General features: G+C 46.8%; 1 protein-coding gene across 5 annotated transcripts in view; it reads left to right on the top strand.

Moving 5' to 3' along the window:
• Large1 (LARGE xylosyl- and glucuronyltransferase 1) overlaps positions 1-20390 on the top strand; it is a 581831-nt gene that overhangs the window by 559217 nt on the left and 2224 nt on the right. For all 5 annotated transcript variants that reach the window (XM_029568309.1, XM_029568308.1, XM_029568310.1 and 2 more), the window contains 2 exons: positions 12017-12163; positions 18338-18533. In XM_029568309.1, coding sequence (XP_029424169.1) covers positions 12017-12163; positions 18338-18533 — 343 coding nt within the window. The remainder of the gene's footprint in view (positions 1-12016; positions 12164-18337; positions 18534-20390) is intronic.

Raw genomic sequence — 20390 nt, forward strand, 5'->3', positions numbered from 1 at the left:
TTCCTGTTTCCATTTTTTCAACTTTTCAGTGATGCAAAAACAACAAACCTTCCATAGAAATCATGCTTCAAACTCTGAATCTTGCTAATTTCCCTGCAGTATGATCCCCTGTTCTGGTGTTGGGCAACACCATGACCACAGCTCCCAGTCATAGGGGACAACTGACATACATTCTACACTGTAGTGTGCTGGGGGACTAAGCTATGGTGGTGGTGAGATTAGGTATAGTAAATGATTTCCCACATACCATCTTTTCAAGATATGATGGTTCCGTCAGGATGGAACCCCATGGCAAGTCAGGAGCATCTATCCTCCCCAGGCAGTATTTTCTTGGACTTGTTAGTGGTACTTGACCTTCTTCACTTACTTTGTGATGTGAGGATTATTCTGTTTCTTCCTCATGGGGTCCATGACCGCACACTACATATCTGGGATGGCAAGGTTTGTGACAGAACACAGAATGAGCAGCATCCCTGAATTCTTGGAGTTTGCATCTGACTGTGTGTGTGGCCACCTCTGTCACTGTTACTGCTGCCGTTATCACTATTGATGCAGAGATAGAATACTCAGGGTCCTAGGCTGCCAGCAGGATGACCAGATGTGGGTAGACAGGACAGGCCTTGAAAAGAGCTGGTAGCTGAGATCAGGCTTGAAGATCACTGACTCAAATGGCAGGAGACATCAGGACACCTTAGAAGGATGCAGGAGCAGCTGGTGTGGCTGAGGCATCCAAGGGCAGAGGTATAGCAGGGTAGGATGTCTGGACAGTTTCACAGCCAGGACCATCCACACCATGAGACCCGGGTAGGTTTCCATCCTTAGTCACCTGCAGAATCCTTGCCTCTGATCAATACCTACAGCCCAAGGTGTCTCTGCTGCCCTCGCTGCATTTGTTTTCTAGGGAGCAAACGTGGCACTCTGGCAGAAACTACACTACAGTGTGTGGGAATGACTAATCAGTATAATTCTGTTCTTTCCAGGGGAACAGCCAACTACCTCCCTTCCCATTTTCTCTGGCACATAATGGAGTGAGTGTAGAAATGTGAACGAGGTAAAAGTGGCGCCAAGTGAAGCGGGCTGGCTGCCTGCCGTGAGATGTGAACCAGGTGGCATTTCCTTGGGTTCATCCATCCTTTTAATTCTGTCATATCTATAACATTTAGCACTTATGGAGCACTTGCTATGTGCCAAGGACTGTTATAAGCCCTTCTGTGTGTGTTTTATCAGAACCTCACCTTAGTTCGTTTTACAGATGAGGATGGTCAGGCTGAGTCCCCTGCTTCAGGACACAGCGTTCTTACCTGGGCACCTGGCTCCTTGTGAGTTTTCCCACAGGTGTTCTCTGCTCAGCCTCCTGGTTGATCCAGTTGCCTGATGGGCCCATGTCCAAGTTCATCATCGCCATAGCTTGCACATACCGAGGGGTCTGTGGGTCTGTGTATCAAAAGACAATCTTAACCTTTGCCTCAGAAAAATCCATTCAATCCTTATAAGACCCTACAGGACACCTGTAAGTGCTGATCAATCCCACCTTACAGAGGAGAAAACTGGGGCCCAGGGTTGTAACTTGCTCAACTGTACAAGCTGGGGAATGCCTACATAGGATCCAGGCCACCTGCTTGGTCACAGAGATAACCCTTGCCCTTCTGATCACCCCTCCACAGCCCACGTTTAACTTAGTGCCCACACATGGCAAGCCTTCTATGATATTTAGCCATTGCTGCTAACACTGGAACAAGATAGGCATTCACTAGAGATCTTAAGAATTGCAAGAAATGATGAATAGAGGCCGCAGCACAGAGCCAGACTCATGGTCAAGTGCTCAACCAGCTCTGGCTGTTATTATGATTATTATAATTATTATTATGATGATGCATCCTTAGCTTCTCTTTCTCATCAAATCCTCTCTGACACACTCTCTCTCCCCCCTCTCTCTCTTTCTCTTCTGGGTATATTAATGCCATCCATTAAGAATCCACCAGGTCAAGCTGGAAAGATGGCTCAATGGTTAAGAGCATTAACTGCTCTTACAGAAGACCCAGGTTCGATTCCCAGCACCCACATGTCAGTTAACAACCATCTGTAACTCCAGTTCCAGGGGATCCGACACCCTCTTCTGACCTCCACGGGCACTGCAGGACATGGATGCACTTACACACATGCAGGCAATACACTCATACACATAAAATAAAATAAATTAAAACATAAAAAAAGAACCCACCCAGGTCTTGCTGGGGCCAGGGAGCTCCCTCTATCAGGAGATGACCTTGACTATGTCTGACCCCATCCTTTATGTGTTTATCTTAGAGTTACCCTTTCTGCCAGTAGCCTAACATCCTTATTTTCAAGTCCACACTGTTACCCCACACCTCTTGAGAGCCTGGTTGCTGGGAACTCATTTTCTAGGCAACTCTGAGAGCATCTGAGCAAATCCACTTTCCCAACCCCCATGTTCAGGGATATGAAGAAAGGACCTGGATGGGACTGCGGAGGTCTGCCTCCATACCTGTCAACCCTCTTAGAGTTACCCTCTCTGCCAGTAGCCTAACATCCTTATTTTCAAGTCCACACTGTTACCCCACTCCTCTTGAGAGCCTGGTTGCTGGGAACTCATTTTCTAGGCAACTCTGAGAGCATCTGAGCAAATCCACTTTCCCAACCCCCATGTTCAGGGATATGAAGAAAGGACCTGGATGGGACTGCGGAGGTCTGCCTCCATACCTGTCAACCCAGATAGTTAGCACAGAACAGCTCTGCCACTTCCTTCCCCCTCTGCCTAGGGGGCTTCTTATGGTCTCCTTAGATAGCTCTCTCCTTACACACCTCATATCTGACTGTCTTACACACACACACGCACACCTTTCCTTGCCTCTCACTGCTTAGCTGTTCCTGTGGTTCCATAAGTTACTCTGCTTTCTCTTGCTCACTGGTTCACTTTGTGCCATGCCCCATGCTGTTCTGAACAATCTAAAACCAGAATATTCTGGGTGAGCCTCAGCCCCATGCCTCAGCTTCCTTTTCAAACAGGTGTCACATGCAAATATCACAAGGGGATGAGTGCAGAGCCATCTAGGAAGGACATAGCAAGGAAGGAACAAGCACTTACAGCCCCCCCCCATGCAGTCACCTCTGATCTGGGACCTCGGCAGGCATTACCTTGTTTTGGGCAACCTCATCAAAGACACCTTCCTGTTCTACAAGATCAAAGATTAAAATAGACAAGTTTTCCCAAAGGTCATTTGGATTTAAGTAGCAGTGTTGTGATCCCAAGCCATCTTCTCTTCCATATGTGACAACTGCAGATTGTAGTTCTCTGTACAATGATTGAGTGTCTATTGTGTGCCTGTGTGCATGGGGCTAGAATGTAGCCATGAATACAGCTCACCCTCACTCCAAACCCAGCACAGCTGATGGTACATTAAGCAAGTAGCCATCCCCAGTGAGCAAAAACAGTCCTGAATGAACAAATCCCCAGAAGATGCAGACCTCTTATCAGGGGGATATGTGGGGAAACACACCAGGGCCAGCAGAGGTGGGGAGGGAAGATAGAGCCTCTTACTGCTGTGCCTATGGCTTCAGAGACAGAGCACCGCCTTTGTGGGCTTTCTGAAATGTGCAGACTCCAGCACAAGGTTCATTCCCTCCTCTCCTCTTTTAATAAAACTTTCGTAGGAGTCTCTGGGAACTTGCACAAGAATCACTTGGATTTCTTACAACTGGAGTTTGAGTGAACAGTGGGTTCTCTGACAATGCTATAGAAATCAGCTGTGGTGATGGAGGGCTCTGAAACTATCAGGTTGGGGTCTCTTGGTGTCTGACAGCCACCCAATGCCTTCAAGCCCAGTGGCCCTTATAAGTTGTCCCTAGTCAGTGCCGCTTTGGCTATTCCTTCCAACCAGAGAAGTCAATGCAGCCAATTCTGCTAGATGTAGAGTATCCCTCATGCCTTGCCCAAAAAGTAGAGGCAGCAGGAGTTCCTGGATTGTAACCAGCATTAGGGGGTCAGAGCTCACAGCAATCTCCCTGGGCTGAACAGGACAGAGTGGTAAGATGCTCTTTTGAATTCTGGGTGGATGTTCATAAGCCACAGACAGATAGATGTCTTTAGAGCTAAACACGGAACCAAGAAAGGTGACAGAGGAGTAGTCTGTTAGTTTTGACAGTGAGGGACATTGCTGACCATGGCCAGACCTGTTGAGTCAAAGGAAGATTGTAACACTCTGAGAAGCTCATGGGCACTGGGGGGAAAGGTAATAACCAGTGGTCAGTAAGCCACAGGAGGGTGCATGTGTCCTTCCTGTCACAAGTCTGCTTATTTTCTGGTGACTTCCCTAAGTAGTTGATAGAAGATAAGAACCTAAGCATGTAGTCCATGCCTTCCTGCCTTCTTCCATTCTGGTCCTAACCACTCTCCCACCAGCTGCCTGATCCAGGTTCTCCACAGCATTCACAGCTGCAGTTGTAAGATGGGAAACACAAGTCACCACATTCATGGCTTTGGCCCACACAGACCCTGTGATGACTGATCCATCCCAGTCCATTCTGTGCTGGTGTCAGCTCTGTTCTGCAGCTATCACGGTCATCTGGTGATGGCTGACATTGCTAGCTGTGCAGCACTGCGCATGTTCCCGAGCTCTCAGAGCCTCATCAGTAAACTGGGAATTGCTGTAGCCAGGGTCCTTAGGCCTAATGACCAAAGAAGCAGTACATATGGAATACTTGGCCCAGTGCTTGATACAGATTACATGTGAGCACCTATTACCATTTACTGAGCACCTATAATGGACCAGGTACACTTCATCACCTATAATGGACTGGGTATATTCTAAGAAGTTCACTTACCCACACTCTGTGATCTCTTATTGCCAGAACTTTGGCTAGATCCTAATTCCTGGTCAGAACACAGCTCTGGGTCCCCTCCATAACATAAGCCTGTGATCTCCCTCCCTCCTGTGCTGTTGGAGCTCTCTATGGACAGACCTTATTATATCTGCTCGTTCAGCTCTGTGCCCAATGTCTATGTGTCTAGCTGACTTCATTAATATTCATTAGTTAGAGAATATGTTATCTTAGTTCTTGCTATACCGAAGTCCACAAAATATTATTATCAAGATAAGGAAACAAAAGCCCAAAGAATTAAGAAAATTGGCCTGTGATTACACAGTTACTGAAGTGCTGGGGTCCAGATAGAATCTACATCATCTGATTTAAAAGATCATGCTTCCTGTCTCATAGATCGGCCTCCCTTCAAACTAGCATCCCATGGGAGACATCAGACATCTTTGTTGAAAACCATGTCAGCTGGCTCTTCCTGAAAACATCAGAATAGATGGTCCTACTCCCTTAGGGCAGCCATAGAGATAGAATTCAAAAGCAGCCGCCCCTTAGTGCTAGGCACAGGCTCTCTAGCGTATCCCGAAGTCTACTGCCACTGATCTTGTTTACATCCTGCCCACCAGCCCCGCCACTCACAGATAGTACTGGCCTGACCCCACCGCTGCTTAAGGCAGACCCAAATAGATGATAATCTCAAAACCATTCTTTTCCTAGCAGAATGCACCAGGGCTTTCTCATTCTTCTTGACCTCAGAGGTATATTATTTTCCTAATTTTATTTTCACGAAGATAACAACAGGTTGAGTTTGTGATAGATACTTACACCTGTGCCCATGAGAAAGGAAAAACGTTTTCCAGAGTGTACTGAGTGAAGTAGAATGCTTTCAGAATCAAGGCTGGAATTAGGTAGTCAGCCCGTTGGTGGAAACTGGCAAGTAGCTTGAATCCCATTTTCAGGAGAGTTGTGAATAGCCTGACTCCTAGAGGGGTTTAAATGCAAAACATGGATCTTCCCTCTCAGCTCCTAGCTCTTAGTGTTGGTGATTTCCTGTGAACAATATAAATTAATTTCTCCTAGCATATAAGCACTTAATGATGAAAGTTAACATTTAGGGGCAGAAGGGTTCCCTAAAAGATGTTACCTACTCTTGGTCAGTTGTCCTGGCCTCTCTAAATATCCCTGCTCCACGTCTGACCCCCAGCACACACTGGGGTGGAGAATGAGGGGATAGCATGGCGATATGGATTCCTAAGTGTGATCCAACCCTGCCCTTGTGTTGACCAGGTTGTCTGTGTAGAGCCAAGGAGGCCCTGCTCTGAATAGCCATTGCCTTTATATCCATCCAATAACTGGCCTGGGCAAGGGATTCCTGTCTTATTCTAGGAGCCAGTAATCAAGGAAGAAGCCACCTTCACATTCCCAAATCCCATGGGCATCCCCAGGTCTCACCTTGACTTCTCAGCAGCATTTCATTTCTGATAAACATCTTGTTTTCTTTTGGTTTATGGAAAAGTAGCCATTCCTCCATGTAGAGACACCAACCCCATATGGACCAATCCTTGGAAGATACTAAAATCCTTGGGTAGATACTAGATCAGCAATGGCAATGAATTCCCATATGCCCTATGCACATCCTCCAGAATACATAGTCTCTAGATTCTGCCTAACATGCAGTACAATATGAATGCTCTTTAAAGACTGATTGTTCTGGATTGCTTGTGGAATCTTGACAAGGAAATGTCTACACATATTCAGTTCAAATGCATTTTTCTTAATATTTTAAGTCTCTGGTTGACTGAACCGGAGAGCACAAAATGTACAGATATTGCGGGCCAACTGTACATCACAGAGCCCTGCTTATTCTTTGGCCTTCTCGGTCCCTCCCTGCAGATCAGTATTAATGTATGCTGTTCAAGCACTTCTCATGCCTAGACTCATGTGATCTTCACAAACGGCCTCAGAGGTGAACACTGTCGTTACCACCCCTATCTCACAGATGCAGAAAACACAGAACAAAGACAGTCAGTGATGTCAACCAGGATATCAGCCAAGCACCGGGGTCCACAGCCTCATCTTCCCCACTGAGACACTCCAGAGGTGATATCATAAGAACAACACAGTATCAAGCCACTTCTTGTTTCCTGTGAGGCACTTCTCCATAATCACATGCTGTAACCAGGGCTGTTTCCCTGGTTACAGACACTTGCCTCCAAAGCACAGGATGGGGAGAAAAGACAGACAGAGGGAGAGATGTATATGTGTGTGCGTGAGATCGGCTGGCAGGTCTGGCAGTTGTAAACACTGCAAAGTTCATCAGCTCACAGTTACCCTTTCCCAGTGTTCCTGGGATTTACACTGAGCTCCATAGCACATAGAGTCTCTACCCTATCAGTGGCATGGGAAGACTCACCACTTACCAACATTCCCACCCCTGTTTACCAGTTCTACCATGTAGGAACAAGAAGGGGTTGGAGCTATTTGCTTACTTGAGTGAACCGAGAGGAAAGGATGAGGAGAAAATGGAACACAGAAGTTAGATATTAGGGGACTTGGCGAGGAAGCTTTACCAGCTCATGCCGCTGGTCAGCTCCTCCAGACTAGAACAGGTAAACTGGCTGTCCTGTTATTTTTGACAAGGAAAAAGATGTGAGGACTGGCTGGAGACTAGGGTGTAATAATCTCCATTTCCATAGGCAAGCCAGAACTCTGCCCCAGCTGTAACAGTGTGTTGCCACTTCTGGATCATCCACTCTCCTATTCTCTTTCTTTGGGCCAACTGTAAGTTGAGCTGTGGAAGAATAAGGGACCCAGTCATGAACCCTTTATTCCAAGCCAGGCACTGCATTGGTCTCTAGAACCCTGAGAGAAAAGAGATGGTGTCCCTGCCTCCGCTGAAAGATGGGAAGTCTGTGAGTACAACAGATGCTGCAGTGTGTCCAGAAGGTCAGAAGAGAGGGGCAGGCAGGTTTGGAAGCTGGTACCTGAGTCGACTGTATTTGCAGTGTTCTTCCCTGTATCTGCAGTGCCGTTGGCCACTGAGGTAGATAACCCAACCCAATCTATTGTAGTAAGTTTGTGAGTGTTCTTGCAAGTGCTTTGGACAAGAAGCAAGGGTAGTACGTCGCTCCGTGTTCTCTAGATATAGAACCTAGATATGGACAGACAGAGAATGTGGGGATATGGATGGATGGATGGTAGGTGGGTGGGCGGATGGACAGATAGAGATACATAGAAAGGACTTTTAAGAATTTTAAGGATCAGCAAGCCTTGTAAGATTGGCAAGCCTGAGCACCTTAGAACACTCTACAGCTGGAGCCTCAGGCAGGATCTTCCTGTCTAGAAAAGCTGAGTTTTTGCTCTTATAGGTATCAACTAATTAACCAAATTATCAAGGGTAAACTCCTTTCCTTAAAGTTAAGTGATTATAGATGTTAATCATAGGTACCAAATACCTTCACAGCAACATTTTGACTAATGTTTCACCAAACAACTGGCACCACAGCTGGCCCAGTGACACAAAAGGAATGGTCATAAGCAGCAACTATCATGTGCTCACAGGTTAATACGTGCCAGGCATTGAACCAAGCACTTTCCCTCACACTGCTGAATATTGTATAAGTACGTGAACTCTGGTTAAAGTGTCTTGCCTGAGAGGACAGCTCTGGGGTGGAGTTAGCTCTGGAAGCCAAGTTCTTCACCAGACTCCAGTGCAAAAACTTCAACTCTAATAATCTAGATTCAGCAACTTAAGAGAGATGTACAAAGTGACCCAGAGTCACTCGGCTTGTCTTAGCTCTTCCTAGAGCCCAGCCCAGCTGTCTCGCCGTAATACCCCTCTGCTTCTGGAAAATTCTCAAGTCTTTGCACACCTCACCTTGTACATAAATGATGGCAGCATCTTGTTCACTCTGAGTCAGCAAGCCCACCCGAGGTAGCATGCATCAACAGAACCCACTGCAGAAAGGCCCAGCCACGATTACTATCTCAGTCAGCAGATGTGTTCAGAATCTGTACCCTGCAAACATTTAACTGCTGAGACAACTTCCTAATGAGACCTTTTCAGGACATCAAAATTGAGTCTGAAATGGACCTGTCTGGGGACAGATCTATGCTTGTGGCAGTTTGTGTTTCCATAATATTAAAGAGGATTTTCAGAAAGCACTGCAGAGTCCTCTGCTATCTGTGTAGCAGGAAATAGGGCTGGCCAGAGCTCCATTTATAAGGCACTCTGCTCAGTGAGTCTGTTTACTGTAGGCCTTACAATGGGTGGGTGAAGGTTTGGTTGCAAGTAACAGAAACCAATTCAAAAATATAATTAAAATAAAAAGATCGAAGGATTTGCCTATCTTACGGAATCAAAGTAAAATTGGAAAACCAGTGCAGGAAGACCACAGTTAAACAGAGCAGCTCTGAGCAGCCCCTCAGCAGAAGTTTAAAAACTTGCAGAGTCCTGTCGGACACAAGTGCAAATCAGCTATGTGGTTTCCTAGGCTGTTCCTGTTCAAATTTCCAAGGGTGAAGAATGGGTTTACTCAGCTTGCGGCGAGTGTTGATTCCTAAACAGAATGTCCTGGATTGGGGTCCAGGTGGGGCAGGCGAAGCTCTAGCAGCTGATACTGTATTTGGCGGCGGGGAGGGGGGGGGCATAAAAAGGGGAATTATTTTTGATCACTCAAAGAAGTGGCTCCTCATGTAATTCTGATTGTGGGGTAAAGGACATGGCTGAGTCAGTAAAGGGCTTGCTGAGCAAGCTTGAGAACCCGAGTTTGATCTGGACATGCATATGAAAAGCCAGGAGTGGTGATGGGGAGTAGTACTAGGGAGGTGGAGGAGACAGGAGCTTGCTGGCCCGTTAGCCTAACCTAATTGGCAAGTTTCAGATCCCAATGAGAGACTCCATCTCCAAAAATAAAGTGGATGGCTCCTGAGGAATGATACTCCCAGGCTGACTTTCACATGTATGTACACATACATGCAGATGCACTTGCACACACAATGCATCCACAGACACACAAAAGTAACTGATTGTAATAGTGGCTTGAGGCTTAGACAGAGAACTTCATGTTTATAGATCTCTGTATCCATTATGGACATATATATGTCTGTGTGGATACATTTTTCCCATTCATAATCAGCCTTCCCAACTTCCCACCCTGTTTCCATGGAATTAATATCTGAAAAATAACGAACTATAGATGCAATCCTGGTCCCCATTAGAGATCCTTACCTTCAGGTTTTTAGCATATTGAGTCGTTTATGACAGTGTATAAGTGCCACCCAGGCAGAATCTATGACTATTTGTATCCCTACATGCTTGGCACATAGTAGATGCCAGTGATTGCCAAATGAGTAGCAATCTTCCACCAACACTAGGACACTTTCCTGTACCCCAGAGTCCCAGGAACCCAAGAATCTTCTTTATATCCATATCATCCATCTCCAGTGGAAAGCAAGTATACACCTTTCCTAGGAGAAAGGTGAAAGGCCCAGGTCTGCCTATGTCTAATGTAGGTTTAACCTAAAAGGCTGACTGTAGATGCCTGGCCATGGAGGAAAGACTCTTGGGTGCTTGAAAACTCACATTGTTGTTCAGGCAGACAAGGGAGAGGGGGCTGCATATCAAAACAGTCCTACTCATACCTGTGGTCCTTAGTCTGGCTAAGTGTAGCTCACTGCATCTGTTGTCAACCTTTACAAACTTCTGAAGTAGTGGTCTGGAGCCTTATGATACTAAGTATATCACAATGATAAAGACTAAACCACAGTGGTATTCAGATTGTTCCAAAGTGAGCTCCGAGGCCATCTCTCAACCACCTCTTATCTGTCCACTGAGATCTGGCAAGACTCTGTAACCAAAGGTGTCTTTGGAAAACTGTCCTTTTTCCAACCTGGGGGAGAGTCTTCCTCATTGTTAACTGGTAATCAAGTCTTGATTGTATTCTTCTTGGCCTGAAGTTCTGTGCTGCCCACACTGGCCTGGACTAGCATAGTGACATAGACTATGGCTCTTCTTTACAGACTGGCCCTGGTCCCTGCTTATGTACAGGCTCAAAGTTTTGTTAAGAGAAGTGACTTTGGTGACACAGCAGAAGCGTGTGACTATGAAGCTTTTTCTCCCAGGACTTTTCAAAATACCTTCTAGTGCCTACCATTCTCCAAGCCTTCTAAGCTGCTTTCTCTGTTTTGGAGATAGACACAGCCTGTCCATGATGGCATTAAGATCCTAAAGTCAGTGGTCTGTCTAGGAAACAAGAATGAAGTGCCAAGGTCACAGCCTAAGGAGAGTGAGTAACCAGTGCCCTTCAGTATAACAGTTCCCACTTGGTGCATGTCTGCCTCCTGCCAGGTGTCCTTCACAGCGAGCCATTACCTTCACCGTGGCAACTGCAGGAGGTGGACATTTTTTGTCACCATTCTGGGCAGGAAGAGCCCAATGTACAAAGATGCTAAATTATTTGGACAGAATGACAAGACTTAGAAAGAGGCATTGCCAGGACTCAGATCCAGTCTGTGTTCATTAAAAGCTTCACACTCTACTGTCCTCCCTGAGCCTCTCTCCCTTTCCAAAAGATGGCCTCAGAGCTGATAGCCAAGAGTCCAATCCAGGAGGACAGGTACTAAGTCTTGGGAGCAGAAGACCAGGTATGAAGGTGGGAATCAGTGAGGTTTGAGAACTCTCCTCCAGCAAGTGCCACACCAGACCACTGCCTTTCCCGGCCCAGTGATGGATGGCTATGTGTGGAGAGGGGCTCTACCTACACTCTGGGGTCAGGATCCCGGCCATTCCTGGGGTTGAGGATTCACAGGTTGGTCTGTACTCTCCTTGTGGTTTTATTCCTGGTCTTGTGTGACCAGTGGCACAGTCTTGTGTGACCAGTGGCACAGTAGGAAGAGGAAATGTAAGAAGTCTCTGAGACACCCCGCTCTGCACTTGGCTGTGAAAGTGGTACACTCTGCAGTTGTGTAGAAAGAAACCGCAGCCCACTGTCCTGTCTGCTCTTCTGTTGGTTCTCCAGAAATGTTGGGTCAGCCGTGGTACCTGTCAGCCCCTCTCTAGGCTCCCTGCGTGGGATTTGATCAGCTGCTTGGCCTCCCTGGGCTGACCATCACACATCCTCACAGGGAAGGGCCTTGTCCTGACATCTCAGGGATGCTGTATCTCTACCTGCCCCTCTTTCAGGAAGTCTGTCATCCAGCTTGACCTCGCCAACACCAAGAAAGCGATGATAGTCCCTGCGTTCGAGACTCTGCGCTACCGGCTCTCTTTCCCCAAGTCAAAAGCAGAGCTGCTGTCGATGCTGGACATGGGGACCCTCTTCACATTCAGGTGAGTGGCCCTCACTGCTGTACCCTGGGGATCGCCAAAGAACCTCTCTTCTGGGACACCCAGATGTCAACGCTGTTGTCATAGAAGTTGGTAGGTTGCATTAGTCCATTTGTAAATCCAAAGAATGCTACTCACCCCAGTGTCATTGGAATCCTGTCTTACCCCTGCACTCCCCGCCCCATGTCATGTGCTTTGCTTTATACATGGATGGCAGACACTGTTCTGATAGAAAGAAAGGCATGTTAGGGTAAGAAGCTACACATTTATTTTCATACCTTTATTTATAAACTCAGTTTAGGACCCTATCACTATTCCCTGGCTCAGAATTATTTCTTATTAGTCAGGGTCCTCTAGGGAAACAGAACCCATAGAATGAATATACATTAAAAAGGAATTTATAGAATTGGCTTATACAATATAGTCAACAGTGGCTGTCTCACACTGGAAAGGTGAAGAAGCTAGTAGTTACTCAGATAGTACTAATCTGGTGCTGAAGGCCCGGAGGATTCTTGCAAAGCTGCTGGTCTTCAGTCTGTGTTGGAAGCTGGTTCTAGTATCGGAGAAGGAATCACCAGTAGCAACAGGGTAGATGAACTTGCCAGCAAGAGCAAAGTCACCCACATTTAAGGTGTGTCTTCCCGTATCACTTAAGGCAATCAAGACAGCTCTGCACATGTCCACAGGCCAACCTAATGTAGACAGTTCCTCATTGAGAACCTCTTCCCAGGTGATTCTAGGTTGTGTCAAGGTGACAAAATGAAACACCACGATATGCATTCATTCTCTTGGTGAGTGGGCTTCACTCTGAGCACCCAGTAGGGGCTCTCTTTTTCTTTTGTGTATGTGTGGCTAGTCTGATCTCTAAGCCCTTAGGGCCTTGAATAGGCATCCTACATCAACAGTTACAGCTTAAATTCTTCAAGGGGATTCTAAAGTTGCACACAGCTGACAGAGGAGCCAGATTCCCTGCTGCCCAAGTGACAGCTGCAAACAGAACCTTTGTTTTCCTCATTCCCCAGACCTAAGACTTGCAGGGACATTCAGAGATCTGCACTATATCCAGAGTGTCCCCAGACAGTAGTCTGCAGAAGTCTTAATGTCCTCCCTCTCCTGAGAATTTAGCAGTGGGGGATGGGGGAGTGGGACTCCCACTGCTCTCTAGATGGAGCATTCTGGAACAGCCATTGCATCTGCCTGTTTCTGCTAACATGAGCCTCCATTCCAGTGCAGCAGTGACCAACACTTCCTCTGAGTTCAAAAGCATGCAGTTTTAGGCAACCCAAATTGTAACGTGAAGACTGTAGGCATACCATCTCAAGTTTGCATGCCACTATAAAGCTCACAGAAAATAACTCTGTGAGCTAGGATATTTGTTCCACAGTATAGAGATTATGATTTTTTATTTTTTTAAGAAATTTTATTTATTATTTTTATTTTATGTGTATGCGTGTATTGCCTGCATGTAGGTAAGTGCACCCATGTCATGCAATGCCCTTGGAGGACAGAAGAGGCTGTCGGATCCCCTGGGCCCTGGGTTACGGACAGTTGTTAGCTGCCATGTGGGTGCTGGGATTCGAACCCGGGTCCCCTGAGTTTTTTGTGGTTTTTTAAATTTTTTTTATGTGTATGCGTGTATTGCCTGCATGTAGGTAAGTGCACCCATGTCATGCAACACCCCTGGAGGACAGAACAGACTGTCGGATCCCCTGGGACTGGAGTTACGGACATGTGGGTGCTGGGATTCGAACCTGGGTCTTCTGCAAGAGCAACCAGTGTTCTTAACTGCTGAGCCATCTCTCCAGCCCTGATTCTTTATTTTATTGTGAGTGGAGAGGTCCTGGTAGATCCAGGATTTATACCCCCACCTTCATTCTCCATCCAGAATGTAGAAAATCACCTAGAAGAATTTATTTCCCCCAAGCCACGCCATGACTTCCTACTTCCCAGAGAAGGCAAGAAAGTAACAGCTACTCTTTATGGCATGCTTAACATGTACCAGGCATTGGGATGAACATAATGAATCCTCAACAATTTCTCATTTCATAGAGAACACAGCGGAGCTCTGAGAGGTCAAGTAATTTGCCCAGTGACACATGGCCAATAAGTGGCAGAGCCAGGATTCAGCCCAGGTCTGAGGAATCACCAAGCCTGTGTTCATAACCAAGATAGCATTGGGCCGCTGACAAGTCCTTCATTTTCTTACCAGCCAGTGTTGGAAAATGCAGAGTAACAAATCGGTCCTGGAAATTGAGACTTTGGGACCAAACCTTTGTCTGAATCTCCCACAGTCACTGTAGTCCGAAGTCTGAGCACCTGGCAAATGTCCAAGGTGTTCTTCCTGCCATTTCCTACCCCAGGTGATGTGAGAACTCATTCCAAGGCCATGTCTGTGGGCATGAGAGTTGGTGCCTGGCCTGCTGTGTCCATGATTACTGCTCTTGCCGACAGCTTGCAAGCCACCATGCCAGGTGCTGAATTATAGACCTCCCCTCTGAGAAATTGCTTTTGTCACCTGCTCTCCAAGTAATGAACACTTAGCTTCCCAGCAGCTGAAACCTACTCCCCACCACACCTGGCATCTACAGCCCTCTGCATCCTCCAGGGGCAAATGCCTCTCAGAGTGTGGGCTCGGGGCCAGTGGCATCACATTGCCTGAGACCTCAGTAGGAATGCAGTCTCAAATCCTCACTCTGACCTGTTGAACCAGAAACCTTAGCGTTGGAACCAGTCCTCCCCATGGCTCTGACACACATCAAGTTTAAGAATCCTGCTCAGAGTGCTCAGATATTTCTCCATGACACCGTGCAAAGTGTACTGGGGAACCCCTTTCATCATCTCATTACTGTTTTTGAGGTCACCTGGTGTTACTAGACTCTGAGGTCTGGTGTCTGCTGGACTGACAGCAGACAGCGGGTTCCTGAAGCAGTCTTCAGGCTGTGGTACGTGGGCCTCACTGTGTCCTGCTCTGCCCGGCCTTTCAACATGCTGTCAGCAGTCCAGGCTGAGTGAACAGAGGCCGCTTTCCCAGCCAGATAAACAGAATTGACTCAGCTGTCCCTGGCCTCCCATTCTCTTTTTTCCCTTCTTTTTCATATTATATAGTAGGTCAAGAGTTCAGATTCTAAAGATGGAGAACAAATTAATGGTCATCAATCTATTGATATCACAGCAAGCAGGAACATTGTGGACTGACATCATATCTAGCAAACAAGGAGACATAATGAGACTATCCTCACTTTTCAACAAACCATTAATATGTATAAGACTCTGCCTTGAGTACTTTATGAGAATTAATTTCGTATTAGAAGCTGCTATTATCTCCTGCTTTACCAGGAGAAAGGGACAAAGGTACAGGGCAGTTAATTTGTCCACACTTGCTAAATGACAAGATGCAAACCCAGTCAGGCTGCCTTCACAGCCCTTGTTTTTAACCATTTTGTTCAAAGTCCCAGCAGGGAACTAGAGTTTGTGGAATGCCTTCTGTGTGCCAGCACTATGCCAAGCTTTTAGCATTGTGTTATTTAAGCTCCGGGGCAATTCATCACAATAGGTGTTATTTTCCCCAGCTGACCTGAGAGGAAACTAAAACCCTGTTAAAGTACTTTGTTGTGCAGGGTCATCTGGTCCTAAGTGGCAGAGGTAGAATTTGAACCCTAGCCCAATGGCTCCATCACACTGTGCTTGGAGCCCATTATGAGTTCCCAGCCATCACTTATGTTGTGCCGGTTCTGTCAGAGGCACCAGGTGTCAAGATTGCCTGTTCAGCAAGTTCACAAATAGAAATCAACTGCTTCACGGTCTGATTTTTAGATTGGACCTATGATTGACATCTCTCACAATATCCCTTGCCACACTCCATTAAAGTCGCACTGCTCAGTCTTTCCTTTTTCTCCATTTAAGTGACTGGCTTGGGTGGATATTGCTGCATTGATGGAACTGAAGTTAGGTTCTGCCTTCTACCAGCCTGCCTATCCTCACCCCACTCCCCGAAACACAGTGAGTGAAAATCCACCTGTTGGCCACTTGCCAATGAATGGGTCCCTGAGGGTTTGACAGAAGTCCAGCTCATTTGATGAAATATTAGGGACGAGTTGAGTTTCAGTGCTGCCACTGGAATGCTACCAGCCGTGAGATACTCACCCTCCATCACAGCCTTGCTTTCTTTCCAGAGTGATCCCTAAGGCAGAGATGAGATGCAGGACAAGTTCCAAAGTTAAGCTGTTGGATCCACCCTTCTTGTCTTGCTTTGATTTCTCTAAGCTTTTCTTTCTACCTCTGGGTACCATCTTCCCCCATCCTGTTCCCTCATTCCTATAGCTTCACTGCCTTCCCAGCTCCTCCGTCCCCGAAACTTGCAGAGGCACAGTCCCGTCGTACTTTCTGTCCTCTCTTTCTCGGACGCCTCACCAGTTTTAGACTCAGATTCATCCAGTGTGCAGTACAGTCACTGAATAACTGCTCACATCATACAATTGGATGCACAGGTGAGAACAGAGCCTCCAGCTGGTGCTGAGGGAGGGGGGAGAGAGAGAGAAGAGAGGGAGAGAGAGAGGAGAAAGAGATAGAAAGAGAGAGAGAGAATTTAAGACAATACACATCTATAGCATTTAAAACAGTCCCAAAACACAGCAAATGGCTCACATATGTGAGCTTCTTACTGTTACAAGTTTGCTCATTTTCTATGGCTATAGAACAAGTTACCACAAACATAGCACTGTAAAACAATGCTGATTATGATCGCACTGTCTCTAGAGGCCACCTTTCATGAGTGATGGGTTGTCTGGCCCTGGTCTTCCTGGGTAGAAAGCAGATGTCTGCAGAGTCCAATCTTCCCCTTCCTGCTCACTGGATAAAGGGTTTCCTTCCTTGTGACCATAGGCTGAGGTCTGCTTTCTGCTGGCTTTTGGACATGCGCCTTTTGCACTCTAGCATCTAGCTCTTTACCCCCTGACTCTATAAACAACGCAGCATGACTCTTTGCTTCCTTTCAGATCTAAAGGATCCTGTGTCTGATCTGATCGGACCTACCTTGGTAATCTCCCTTTTTATTAATCCAGAGACATCTGATCAATAACCTTAGCCATATCTATAAAAATCTCCTCTTGCTACATAATGTAACATAATCATAATCATAATGTAACCTAATCAACTCATAGGTTGTGCCCCATTGTTGAGGGGCATGGAGGGTCACCAGAGGTATCTGCTGGGAATAACCAGATGCAGTTCATTCCATAGAAATGACGCAGAGTAGCCAGGAGTTCACGGACCTGTCAGTGGGGTCTTCTCTTTAGTGACAGATGGCTCTGACAGACTGGGTTAGTTTCCTGGGGCTGCTAGGCCAGGAGTTCACGGACCTGTCAGTGGGGTCTTTAGTGACAGATGGCTCTGACAGACTGGGTTAGTTTCCTGGGGCTGCTGTAACAAAATACTGCAAAGAAGTAGGCTTAACACAATAGTTTATTCTTTCACAATTCTGGGAGTCAGAAATCCAAATCAGTGTATTAATAGGTCCATGGTTTTTTCAAAGGCTCTAGAAAAGAATCCATCCTTGTCCTTTGCTGCCTTCCTTCTGATGGTGGTCAGTCCTCAGTGCTCCTTTGTTTATCAATAGGACTGTCATTCTAAGTTCTGTCTACATCTGTACATGCTGTTCTTCCTGTGTATCTCTGTGTTCAAATTTTCCTCTTACAAAAAGACATCAGGAGGCTGGAGAGATGGCTCGGTGATTAAGAGCACTGACTGTTCTAACAGAAGACCCAGATTCAAGTCCCAGCACCCACATGGCGGCTAACAATCATCCATAACTCCAGTTTCAGAGGATCCAGTGCCCTCTTCTGTCCTATGTGGGCATTGCATGACATGGGTGCACTTGCATACATGCGTGCAATACACACATACACACAAAATAAAAATAAATAAAAAAAAAAGGACATCAGCAGCTATATTAAGGCCCACTCTAATTTTAACTTGATCGTCTCTATAAAGATCCTATCTCAAAACAGGTCACATTTACAGGTACCGAAGGCTAGAACTTGCACATGGCTTCTGGAGAGGCACAGTGCACCCTACTGTGGAGACCATGTCAGCATGCATCTCTCCTTCCCCCACATCACCAGTGTTGCAAAAGCTCAGCTTCCTTCCCTTTACTCATTAGCTTTTCTCCACATGTCCCAGGTATCACGTCTGGACTAAAGGCCACGCACCCACAAACTTTGCCAAGTGGCGGACTGCCACCACGCCTTACCGGGTTGAGTGGGAGGCTGATTTCGAGCCCTATGTTGTGGTGAGACGAGACTGCCCTGAGTACGACCGGAGGTTTGTGGGCTTTGGCTGGAACAAGGTGGCTCACATCATGGAATTGGATGCACAGGTGAGAGTAGACCATCCCCCTGGTTCTATCTGGGGTGGCGGGGGTGGGGAGAGGTGCAGATATTAGAGCTAAAAAGGGACCTATAAAAGCATAAGGTATGCTCAGGGACCTAGAATGAGACCATGTCGATCCTGTGGGCTTTCAAGCCTCAAACCCTGGTTCTTTTACTTTTGCATGGGAGTTAGTTTCCTGACCAGGATTAGGCAAATGTAGGTATCCTATTTTTACCAACCCCCCCAACAAGGAAGACAAGCAAAGGATGACTAGTCATAACTCACCTCCAAATTAATAGATGTAAAGCACTGTAAGGACTCCATTTATATAAATGGCCCACAGCATGCCACTATGCACAGCTAGTTACTCCACCCTTCGATTAAACCAGCCGTGATTTTTGGACTGTGTTTTCTAAAATCCTTCATTCATTCGGGTCATACTTAATGAGAACCTATTTCAGAAGGAATCTGCACAACTTTAATAGGCGAAGCTGGGGTCCTACACATTTTCTGGGAAGGACCATATGGAGCTTTGTGGGACCTGCAAGTCTTTCTTGCATCTGCTCAGCCCTGCTGCTGTTGTGCCTCCATAGATCTCCTCCAAACAAATGTGCATGGCTCGGTTCCAACACAACTTCATTTAAACAATCATATAGCAAGCCAGACAAGCTGTAGTTTGTCAACCCTTGTGTTAAAACAAACAGAAGCAAAGCTGCTCCAGTTAAGGCAGGGGATGGATACCTGGATCCCCACAGCCCAGGGGAATGGATACTTGGATCCCCACAGCCCAGGGGATGGGTACCTGGATCCCTGCAGCCCAGGGGGATGGATACCTGGATCCCCAAAGCCCCAGGAGATGGGTACCTGGATCCTCCAGCCCCAGGGGATGGGTACTTGGATCCCCACAGCCCTGGGGGATGGGTACCTGGATTCCTCATCCCTAGGGGATGGATACTTGGATTCCTGCATTCCCAAAGGATAGATATTTGGATCCCCACAGCCCCAGGGGATGGATGCCTGGACCTCCCCCGCCAGCCCCAGGGGGATTCTTGTTCAAATTTGCAAAGTGCTAAGGCATGACTGTCTATGAGAAGTTCCAGGAGAACTTCCCCACAGGTCCATTGTGCATGAACCATACCACGTAACAGTGATCACCACTGGAGAAGGTGGTGGAATAGTGTCCACTCTGAACTAAAGAAAGCCTGGGTAGTGGTGAGATGAAGTGACGTGAAGTGCTCACAGATAGCGACCTCAAGTTTGCCTCTGCCTGAAGGGCAACTGTGATAGTTATGTGTCCAGCGGTGCTGTGAGGTAAACTTTTCAGAGAAGGTTCAGTTTGCCATCAGTGAGACCTGGCCTTTGTTTTAGATGCTTTTGCAAAAGTCTTAAAAATGGATTGCATGTTTTCTTTCCATGGCCCACAGCAGATATAATCGTATCCTTTCTAGTGACCTAAGGTGAGGAGGGCACAGCCAACAGGTCGCAGAGCAGCACCTGCGGAGGCTGGGATAGGTAGTGCTCTTTGTCCTTGTGGGAAATGCTCCCCACAGCTGAGCTTTGAGCTTGCACTTTTCTCTCCTGCTTTTTCTCTTACGCCACCATCCACTGTCACGTCCTGCCGACAAGTACCCTGCCTGTCACAGCTGCCTTTTCTGTCCTCAGTTTACCTTGCTAAGTTTATTCTTGTCTGCTCTGGACCAGGAATACAGATGACATGATGTCCAAAATTGGAGCAAAGATATGGACTGTGCATGTGCCGGGTTCTGTCTGAGTTACATGTTCTAAATTTGCGTCACCTATTTTGGCTGTTCAGAGGCCTTTAATTTGGGGGCTGTGATTTGGCTGTCTCCTGCCAAGCTGAGGA

Source organism: Nannospalax galili, unplaced genomic scaffold (assembly GCF_000622305.1).
Source record: "Nannospalax galili isolate Female #2095 unplaced genomic scaffold, S.galili_v1.0 scaffold39, whole genome shotgun sequence".
Lineage (NCBI taxonomy): Eukaryota > Metazoa > Chordata > Mammalia > Rodentia > Spalacidae > Nannospalax > Nannospalax galili.